Genomic DNA, 11,301 nt, shown 5'->3' with positions numbered 1-11,301 from the left:
TTTGATTTTCTACATGAGGAAGAGGAAAATAATTGGCTTCAATTCAATGTCGAAACTATAGAAATGGAGTCTTTTGCTGAATCAAGGAAAAAGCTGTAGTGCTAGACATGTTTAGAGGTTGCAGTACGTAACAAAGGAAGACTTGTGAAATATAAATTACGAGTATTTTGTATTATTAATTTCCTAATCTGTGGCGGTCCTGTGATTCGTAATTTTAGAGCTTTTCTAGTCCTCGGAACAAATAGGTTTCCGAAAAGCATTTGTAACAAACTGTTGTTTAGAAGATCAAATACTGATAAATGCATGCATGGAGAAGGTTAAATGCTATCAATCAATCAATTAACCTTGGAAATGATTTAATCAGTTTGTTATCTGTAAAACTTCATAAGTGATTTGCAGGAGTATTTATTCTATTGAAAAAAATGAACCCATCTCCATATCTCGAAAAATAATCAAACCCTCCCTATATCTTGAAAAATCTCAAACCCTCGCCATTATACCATGTGTTCAAAAATCATCAAACCCTTCCTTTATCTTGAAAAATCATCAAACCCTCCCCATATCTTGAAAAATCATCAAACCCTCCCCATATCTTGAAAAAGCATCAAACCCTCCCCATATCTCGAAAAATCATCAAACCCTCCCCATATCTTGAAAAATTATCAAACCCTCCCTATATCTTGAAAAATCATCAAACCCTCCCCATATCTTGAAAAATCATCAAACCCTCCCTGAAGGTACAGTCTATGATTAAGGAACACCGGTCCTTAGTGACCCTTTCAGAACCAAGTAAGTGGTTCTCCCTCCAACCTCATGTCAATGATTCTGCCCAGTCCAGGATCCTTAACCGGTTCCGGGCTGCGGATGTAGGGCTAGGGAATAGGCGCCCAAATTTGTTTGGGGAGTCTTATAAGATTTGTCCCTTATGCCTTGAGGATGGATTTACATACAAGTTGATTGAAACCCATGTTATCCTTGTCTGCCCTACGGTCGGGTTTACTAGACATGCTAGGGGTATTGAGGCCTATAAGTCTGGACAGCTTGTCCGCCAGGTCCCAGCTGAGCTAGTTATGAGAGGTTTTCTTGGGGGGGACGGGGCTGATCCGGTTACAATGATGGCTAGGGCTAACAACCTCCAATGTGTCCTGGATGATTGGCTTCGGCAGGTTTCCTTGGCATAGTAGGTAGGTGGGGCTGTCAGGTCCAGGGGGTGCACTCATTTTAGGACGTGGTAAGGTATACTTCTGGACTTCGGTTCTGCCTGCCCCCGGGTAATACCTCATCTCAGGATGGCCTGGGGGGCCGGGTGTCCACCCGATGGCGGTTTGGGTTCTCCAAAATGGGGGAGCTTTCAGATCTTTTTCCTGATATTCCTGATAACACTTATGTTATCCCTAATTAATAGAACCCCACTTTAACACCCATGATACAACATTATGCCTCTGTATCATTCAACGCCCTTGGGCTGAAAACTTTTTCTTAATTTCGGGACTAACTTAATCTTGTAAGCTGGTATCCTGAGAAGTGTATAAAATTCAACCAATCCGAGTCGCATATATGAAGCCTATAAATTTGAAATTTTGCCCGCCATTTAAGATTATATACAGAAATTGGAGTAACTCTCTAATTTAGAAAACCATTTTTTGATTTTCTCTACGGTTTAAGAAAAATTTTAAAGTATGTCCATTGGATACTCAAATTAAGTAATCGGGGTTAAAAATATCTCATTCTAAAGTTTTCAGCTCTGGTCCCCTGAGTTATAAAACCCCTCTGAAACCAACACCCCTTAAATAATTCTGTTTAGGATAGAAGCTGTGACTAGAAAAATCAGGTTTGGGGATTCTGTTCAGGATGTCATGTCTGCCATCGGAGCACCCTCAAGGTAAACAATAAACATTCATTCTTAATTTTTTTGATTAAATGGACTATACGCATAGTTTCAAGGGGCCATCTATTCAAAGAAAGCAATTTCGCGCCATATTTCTGATAATTAATGTGCACGATATTTTCGTTTTTCTGAAAGTGTTTAATTCAGATAAATCCTTTGTTTTCCAGCAGTCACTTTCTTGGAAAAATATTTTAAAATTATAAACATCAATATCTAACTCATAATTGATCAGAATAAGGTTTTCAGGGTACCGTTATAAATCAAGCCAGGCCATCTTTGCATTGAAGGTCACTTGAAATTGAAAAATATACATTTCAGGGATGAATCAAAAGAATTTAAGTATTTAAAAGCCACGCTTTATTTTAATAATGCCCCTGTGATTTTATCTCTTAAGTTTTGGGCTTGATAATTACCCGGGCGTTATTAATAAAGACAGAAGTAAACCCAAGAACATCTTTATAAATAAAACAAATCTGAAATTTTTGGCCGAACTGAACGTTAAAGCTTTAGGATTAAAGGGAGTGGCCGGCTATGTAAGTTAGTTGAATTGAGGGTTGTGGAAAACTTCTTTCGGATTCATTTGAGACAAATTAAACTTTTTAAAGATCTGTAAATCTTGAGTTTGAGCGCAAATTCGACGTTCAAAACTTCTACTTTGGGGATGGATACGTTTTCAGAATTAGTTTTTTTAAATTATTAAATAACGGCGACATAAAATGTAAAAGAGTTCTACAATGAACTACAGACGTCATGTATAATAAATATTATAAAAATTATAATAAAAATTAATCTTATCAAAAATAAGTAATCTTGTTAAATTATTAGTTTCTATTTTCTCATTATTCTGGTTTCTCCTTATTCACAAAGATTTTTTACAGATTTTCTAGAATTAATATTGAAAAGACGACATTTGAAGAATTTGAAGAAATCTCCGAATAAATTCAAAGAAAATAAGAAATTCAATTTAAAAATGAAAAAGAAATAATCGATTTTAGCATTGATTTATTGACAAATTTCTTTTGAGAAATATGTAGCTAACCATCTAATTAGATATTACTGTATAATTTTTACTTTATTTTTCGTTGTCGTTATTTAATAAAACTAATTCTGAATACGTATCCACCCCCCAAAGTAGGACTTTTGAACGTCGAATTTGTGCTCAAACTCAGGATTTACAGATCTTTAAAAAGTTTAATATGTCTTTCAAATGAATCCGAAAGAAGTTTTCCACAACACTGCATACTCAGTTCAACTACCTTACATAGCCGGTTACTCCCTTTAATAGAGAACGAAGGAACGCAAATTATCTTTAAAATTCTGTGATGGTGATGGACCAAACCTCAATAGAGTAATTAAAGTAGATGTTAGTTCCACATTTTATTGAAATTATATTTCGGTCTGGGTTGACCCTCGTCACTCGTCAGCTGTAATAATATAAAAAACATCAAAATCGCTAGTAAAAAATGTAAAAAATCCACCAATTATCTCTTTTAGTGGTACTCACTAGTCATTGATAAAATATTTTGTGTGTAGGGTGTTCTATAAGTCGGAAGATAAGATGAAGATTCACTCCCCGAATGCGCACAGGAAAGCTGCATCCTTGAAGTCAGATTACTTCTTCAACTACTTTCAGATGGGGCTGGTAAGTTAGGATTATATACAGTAGATAATTTAATATTGATGAGTGATCAATGATTATAATTTATGAGTTAGATTTTTTTCTGAAATAACTCGATTCAAAACTGAACTACTTGATCTACCAAAACTGGATTCAGATTTATAATAATGTCCTATAATATTCCAACTGCTTAGTTTTAGAGACATAGACATAAATATTTTTAATTTTTGGCTTTTCTGTAAAAATGACTCGCGGGTTTCTCAATAAGGCCTGCCTCTCATTAAAAAGAGATGGACCCTTAAAATAACGACGACAATTCCTTCCAGTGCCAAATACTAATCGGGATCATAACATCGTCTTAAAAAAATCCTACTGCTGAGTATTTATTTACTTAGACAAAGCAAGTTATCGTGACTTATACCTATTCTTGAAATTATTGGCTTATTTTGAGGAGAACAGATGTTTTTTTCATTTGAGAACAAAATTCATAAAAAAAAATTTATTGACAAGTGTTTTGATTTTACTAAGGCAAAAATATCTGTTGATGATAGCATTAAATAATTATATATATATAATTATATATAATAATTATTCTAAATAGTATTTGAAATTATTAATTAATTAATTCATTGACGTCCTTTATTGAATTGAACCATAAATCATACAGTATGCACTGTTAAAGAGATTGTAAAGTGTAAGTGTAGTTTCGAGTGACTTAATATGCACAATGGCAATGACTGATTCTAAACCTGTATCTGCTCAATAATGTGGTAGATATTGTCATTGTCTAAAGGGAAAAATGTTAAATTTGGATTATTCCTATTTGTTTTCCTGCATTAGAAATGCGCAAGCCACTTTGTAGAGAAACTCCAATTGAAACTAATTAGTTTTCAAAACTAAAAACATTGATGTACAGAGCGTCCCATATCATATTAGATTATTTCCGATCTTTAACACCTAAATACGCACATAATATTTGAAAAATCTAGCATTTTCTTCAAAAAAAAAATCTACTACCCTTATTAAATTTTTCAAAATTATTTATTCTTCTTAAATTTTCTGATTTGTCCCTCAAATCGTAATTTGGACCCATTGACGCGGTCTAATTTGATGTGGGTCACCCTGTATAATTCATACTTGATCAGACAAAGCTATAATTAATTAATAAAGGGTACCGTTGTGAATCGGGCATTTTCATCTTTGCATAGAGGGTTACTTGAAAATTCGCTTACAGTCCTTTTAATAAGTGCCGCGGATTGGCCTGAATCCCTTGATAAATTTGTAATATTCTTTATTGTATTGCTTGATAAATTAAAATGTTTATTATCAGGATGTATTACTTGATATATTAAAATGTTTATTATCAGGATGTATTGCTTGATGCAAGGACTAACACGGTTAAAAAATTCATTCTTCACACCAACTTTCCTGGCCACTATAATTTTAAATTAAAACATTTAATTATAATTATAATTTTATATTTAGATATTAATTAGTTTAGTTTCAACAAGGTGTTAGTTTACAAATGCAAATGAAAATTTTAATGTTAATTTTAAAAAAATGTTTAATTTGGTCAGGGTGATTTTGAATAAAGTTCATTTGAACGGCTTTAGACACATAATATTAAGTGATTCTCATTTATAGAGGAGGAGCGCCTGATTAACAACGCTAAATGAGGAAGATTCCGTAGTTTTTCTATCTAAAAGCTGACGTAAGAATTTATGCAGCAAAGAAAAAGAAAGAAATAATTTTAACACTATTTTAGAAAGAAAACCCTCTATATCTTGCTAATAGTTCCTCAGACAAAGGTTTGAATGGTAGCGTTGTGAATCTGACATGTCCCTCTGTAAATAGAATTAAATTACCTCTTTAGTCTCCTTAACAGAAAAAAACAGTTAAACAAACTTACGATTGATTGAGTGATTGATTTTGATTGATTGATTGATTGATTGATTTTCTAGGTATCATCGAGCTGAGTTTAATCTAGAGCTAGAGGTTGAAAAGAGTTCTATAAATCAAATGATTCCTAGTCCTGTTAACATCACACCATTAACAAGGTAGACCCCCCCCCTCCCCCCCCTCCTCTTCACATAATTAAGCCCAGTGCTAGCAGTTTTATTATTTTATTTTATATGGCATACTAAAACCATGCATTGAATTACGACATAGTTCTTTCAAATAGAATTTGGGACATGTTAAAAAATGTCTAATTGATGTGAAAAAATCTAACAGAAACCAGAGGACGAAAGGAACAATTCATCTGTTTGCACAGGGGAAAAAAGATTAGTTGCCATTTTTTATTTTAGCTTGGCAATCTAATCCAGGAATGGAATCCCCCTGTGTTGGTGGAAGCTGTAAGCTCCATGGGTTAGGATCCGTAAAAATTAGATTTTAGAGACCGGATACTGATCCTTTTATTAGACTTCATAGCTTTGTTCTTCTTCTACCTTCTATCTATAAATTTGGCTTTTCTCTCGTATGTTTGTATCCAATAAACGTAGAAACAGCTGAACCGGTTGGGCCAGTTGTGGCAACTCACATTACCCCGGGAAAGATTTAGTACAATTGGTAGAATAAGTTTTAGATAAAAATATGACAGTTGTGATATTTTCTTTATTGATTACTGCCATTTAAAACTGGTTTAGAATTTTATTTAATGAAACACGGCTAGCCTTTTATTTTGCAGTTCAGAGAATTTTCTTTTTTTTCATATTTTAGACACATTGCAGATAAACGGGCAGATTTTTTCGATAAATTCGAATTTAAATCTGCGGGAAACAGTAAACAAAATATATTTTCACATTTTTTCTTATCACCCGACGTTAAGTTTAAATCCAAACGTGGGAATCTTAAACTAAGTCTATACTAAAGAAATTGGACTGCGTACACCAAAAAATGCAATTTAGTTGTATTGGAAAGTGTATAGAGGGCACACTCATGTATGTCATACATAAATTCTAATTTGTATGTTTGTTAATGTGGGAAAGTGTATAGGGGACACACTCATGTATGTCATACATAAATTCTAATTCGTATGTTTGTTAAGGTGGGAAAGTGTATAGAGGACACACTCATGTATGTCATACATAAATTCTAATTCGTATGTTTGTTAATGTGGGAAAGTGTATAGAGGACACACTCATGTATGTCATACATAAATTCTAATTCGTATGTTTGTTAAGGTGGGAAAGTGTAGCGGATAAACTGAAACCATGTGAGAGACCTGTTGTTCTAAACCGGGCCAGCTCAACCAATACAACAAACCCCTTCGGTTCTACTTTCTGCTATGGGTACCAGGATATTATATTTGAGGTAGGTTCAGGAGGGAAGGCGGGGTGGTGACTATTAACGAAAATTGTCTGAATTCCACACCGTTGTGTGGTAGTTAAAATGGTAGTAAAATCTTTCTTCAGTCAAAAAATTACACAGGAACTTGCCTCAACTACTACTTGTATAATCCCTATATCAATGACACCTGGGACCAGGTTTGAACTTGTCTCAACTACTATTTGTATAATCCCTATATCAATGACACCTGGGACCAGGTTTGAACTTGTCTCAACTACTACTTGTATAATCCCTATATCAATGACACCTGGGACCAGGTTTGAACTTGCCTCAACTACTATTTGTATAATCCCTATATCATTAACACCTGGAACCAGATTTGAACTTGTTTCAACTACTATTTGTATAATCCCAATATCATCGACACCTGGAACCAGATTTGATGAATGATGACTTGTGCGCCAGTGGGACGTTTTTTTTACTACTTTTCACTGTTCATTAAATCTGATCGTAGAACTTTGATTTTTCAAAACAATTTAAAATTAAAATTTTGAATTATGAATTTGAAGCGAGTGTGAATTTACTTTATGAAAGAAAAATAGTTATAGTTTAAGTTTTCTCCACATTTGATATTTCAGGTTATGCCCAACGGACATCTTGCAAGTGTGACCCTTTATCTTCCACAGGGCATGAGTCCTCCGTCAGTTGGAGAGGAGGACGTTCTCAAGCTTTAATAGGACGCGACGTTCTTTAAGCTTTAATAGGACGCGACGTTCTTTAAGCTTAATAGGACGCGACGTTCTTCGAGCTTTGATATCGCGTCTCAAGAAGACGTTCTTGAGGTTCAAATAGACGCTATTAACCTTTAACAGGACGTTCTTAAGCTTACATAGGACGTTGTTATGGCTTATTAGGGCATTCTTGAGCTCTAATACGACGTCCTAAAATTAAAATTTTCATTTAAAGACAAGCAGTTTGATGCCGAAAAATGACGATTTTAGATTCGTAGGAGGCTTAAGTATATTGTGAAGAATAAGGATGAGATAGAGAGAAGGAGAGTCACTGAGTTCACTGAGTGCACGAATAATAAAATGCCGCGTCCAATTCAGGCCAAATTCTCCTCTTTTCCTGACTGCACAAGCTCTCAAAGACTATTGAATATGGAAGATGAACGAAATGATTAATTATTAAATGTGGTTTGGTTATTTGTCCTTGAGTACTTTTACAATACAGTACATTCAGAGATGCTGTAACGTATGTACAATGTTATTGTACACTGTACACTGAACTTAATTCATTTTACAAACAGAAACACTGTTATGATGTACACTGTGTGACAAATTTGTGTACATACTTGTGATTGGTTGAGCACTGATACATATTGTAAGCATGTCAGCTGCATAATAAAAGCATTGACTAAATGTGTGCAACCCATTTCAACTTGTATTTAATTATATATGTAATTTGCAAAGTATTCTGTTATTGGATAAAAGATTTCATGTTTCAAAATTAACCTTTTAAAACTGCTTCAATTCTGTGATTTTAAACTCTTTTTCTTTATATCTTAATATTTATCCTAATTATTAAACTTATGATTGATTTGAATTGATCTAGAAAATTCCTTCTGATGCTGAACTCTGAATAGCATATTAAATGCATCTGAAAAAAGAAACCTGAAATAATAAAATCCGAGATATTGATCCCTCCACTATTTATGTTGTTTAAAGTATATTTGCTTTTCAAGGATATCAATCTGGACTAGCTTAGCATATAGCTATTGTCAACTTGTCGTTAGTTTGACTTCATCAAGCTATAACTAGCTGGACCAGTATATTTATAGTTATTATCAACCTATCGTTAGTTTCACTTTATCAACATGTAACTAGCTTTACCAGTTGATTTATAGCTATTGTCAACCTATTGTTAGTTTGACATTATCAACTTGTGACTAGCTAAACAAGATGATTGACCAACCTGTCCTTAGCTAGGCTATTTGATTAAGATCATTAGGTTTAATAATAAACCTGTGTCTAGCTAATATATAGTTGATTGATAATTAATTAGCTTCAGTTATCGACCTGTGTCTAGCTAAGATATAGTTGATTGATAATTAATTAGGCTCAGTTATCGACCTGTGTCTAGCTAAGATATAGTTGATTGATAATTAATTAGCTTCAGTTATTGACCTGCGTCTAGCTAAGATATAGTTGATTGATAATTTATTAGGTTCAGTTCTCGACCTGTGTCTAGCTAAGATATAGTTGATTGATAATTTATTAGGTTCAGTTCTCGACCTGTGTCTAGCTAAGATATAGTTGATTGATAATTTATTAGGTTCAGTTCTCGACCTGTGTCTAGCTACGTTAGACCATTAATGTATCTTTGAATATGCAGAACTAGTTTACTTATTTTGTATTTTCCTGTGTCAAGGCAAAATGTCTATATACTAGGCTAATTCTAATGGGCAACCGATAAAAACGTTTAAATTGATTTTGGAAGATATTGATCACAATCTCATTTGTTTTCTTATTTTTTAACGAAACCTTCATTCATAAGTTCAAATTAAATTTACAGGTTCATAGTTTTCTTCTCAAAAATACAAGTTTTAAAATTTAATATTTTCTCAATTCTTTGACTGTTAAAACATATATTTCCGTAGACCCTGCCTTTATATATATATGTTGTTTGAATAGTATAGTAGTATAAAGATATTTTTGCTTATTGTCAACTTTTTTTTTTCTTAAAAACTCTAGTCTGCCCAGGGCTCGTCTTTCAAAACTCTTCCTGGGAGAGCTCGACCCCGGAAAAAAAGCTCAATGCGCCCAAAAAAATTTATAAAATCAAAACCGATAAAGAAATTCATGTAGTTGTAAAAAATGAAACAAAAAATTATGAAAAAGACTGTAATAAACTAGTTCAATCTTAATCTAGCAGTTTTTCTTTTTATGATTTGAACTGTTTGGAGGATGAAGTACAGTGAAACCCATAAAACTGTGGAATAGAAAACGAATTTTAAGATTTAGATAGTCCATTGAACACAGATCCATTTCACTTCAGTTTTCTTATCAAGACAATTTGCTTTACACAACATTAAATATAAAAAAATGCTAAAATTTCGTCTTCCCATAATTTCACAGTTCTATGGGTCTCATTGTTATAAGATATTGTTCAAATGTATTTATTCTCTCTACCCTGTTCAAAGTGTTCACCTAAATTCTCTGAATAAAGGATGAACTATTAACAAAAAGGCGAGATGGAATTATTTTTCTTTGTCAAATATCTAAGAGTGAGCACGTTGACGTCTTAGTGCGTCCTAATTATCTATCACAAAATATTTACCAACAGACATCTTTAGCGGCCAACCTATCGTCCCCAAAAGTACGTCATTTGGTCGGACCTTGTGTTTGCTAGAAACTTATTCTATTTCTATAATGTATGGTTACCGCGACCACAAACTGCTCATAAGCCATCGCAGGCTAGGCTAACCAGGGGTATAGTTGTACCGGCCCGACATGCTGCATTTACACGAAAGGTTTTTGACTGCCATCTAACGGCCACGTACTGGTTGCTTATAACAACCCTTCAGGAGTCAAGTTCTACAATGTCTGAAAAAATACGTTAACTTCTAACATAAAACATAAATTTTTAAAAGTCTATTTTTGAAGGTTTTGTACTTCGTATTATCCAAAGAATACGAAATATCCATTAATACAGAAGTCTGTTTATTGGTCCAGTTGTACAAAATGGTACCTGCTGTGGAAAATATCGCTTTCTAGCCTTTAATAGATCTCTGTACCAAGATCGCGTATAATAAGGTTGGTTTATACTCTCGATGCGCTCCAATGTACGGAAAATGTCGTCTCCTAAGATAGATCGATAAAAACCTCACATGACGTCACTGATAATAGAGGCGAGAGTGATATGTGGTTTGTATCTATCTTTATTTTTCCTTACATTGGGGCGCATCGAGAGTAAGCAACCTTGCTGTGCACTCTCTTATCTCTGACCGTGATGCATTAGGATCGCTAGGAACTAATTCTTATTTAAACAAAAATCAAAGGTAGTTTTTTTCTGGACAGAGTAGGACTAGGAATTGGCCGAACCGGTAAAATCTTTGTTTACTAATTTTTGTTGATTTACAATTTATGTGACCCTCCATTAGAAGAGGAGCATGCCCAATTCACAACATTACCCTTGAGACCCTAACTGATCCATGATGTGGTTTGAAGTGCTTAATTCTCATTATTCCTCCATTGTTTCTAATTAAAATTAAATAGTTTCAAAAACAAAACAAAAAACGATATTTTAATGTGTGAATGCCACCTTGTCAATGGAGGGTTACTTAAAATTACGTGTTAAAAGATTTTATCCCAGTTTCCAAGCGGTTTTTACTCCTTGTACAATGTACGTGTACCGTGCCGCAGCGGTTTTTACTCCTTGTACAATGTACGTGTACCGCTCAAGGAAAACAGGGATGGAGGGGGAATATTAGGGGTTGCTTATTTTT

General features: G+C 33.9%; 1 protein-coding gene and 1 long non-coding RNA gene across 4 annotated transcripts; both read left to right on the top strand.

Moving 5' to 3' along the window:
• The first annotated feature begins 1,775 nt into the window (after nt 1-1,775).
• LOC111699951 (UPF0183 protein CG7083) lies at nt 1,776-9,410 on the top strand. 2 transcript variants are annotated; one of them, XR_002764863.1, is made up of 7 exons: nt 1,776-1,882; nt 3,422-3,530; nt 4,874-4,953; nt 5,465-5,563; nt 6,689-6,818; nt 7,433-9,074; nt 9,129-9,410. XR_002764863.1 is itself a non-coding variant. In XM_023470750.1 (6 exons), the coding sequence occupies exons 1-6, from the start codon at nt 1,857-1,859 to the stop codon at nt 7,526-7,528; spliced, it is 540 nt and encodes a 179-aa protein (XP_023326518.1). In that variant the 5' UTR covers nt 1,776-1,856; the 3' UTR covers nt 7,529-9,410. The 2 variants fall into 2 exon arrangements, 1 of the variants encoding a protein (XP_023326518.1); XM_023470750.1 differs by having other exon boundaries at nt 7,433-9,410.
• A 55-nt stretch (nt 9,411-9,465) lies between these two features.
• On the top strand, nt 9,466-10,046 carry LOC111699952 (uncharacterized). Of its 2 annotated transcripts, none has more exons than XR_002764864.1 (2): nt 9,466-9,765; nt 9,956-10,046. It is a non-coding gene; the product is annotated as an uncharacterized LOC111699952 (long non-coding RNA). The 2 variants fall into 2 exon arrangements; XR_002764865.1 differs by having other exon boundaries at nt 9,932-10,046.
• The last annotated feature ends 1,255 nt before the right edge of the window (nt 10,047-11,301 follow it).

Source organism: Eurytemora carolleeae, unplaced genomic scaffold, assembly GCF_000591075.1.
Source record: "Eurytemora carolleeae unplaced genomic scaffold, Eaff_2.0 scaffold103, whole genome shotgun sequence".
Lineage (NCBI taxonomy): Eukaryota > Metazoa > Arthropoda > Copepoda > Calanoida > Temoridae > Eurytemora > Eurytemora carolleeae.
Note: the sequence above shows the minus strand (reverse complement) of the source record. Positions and strands in the feature narration are given on the sequence as shown.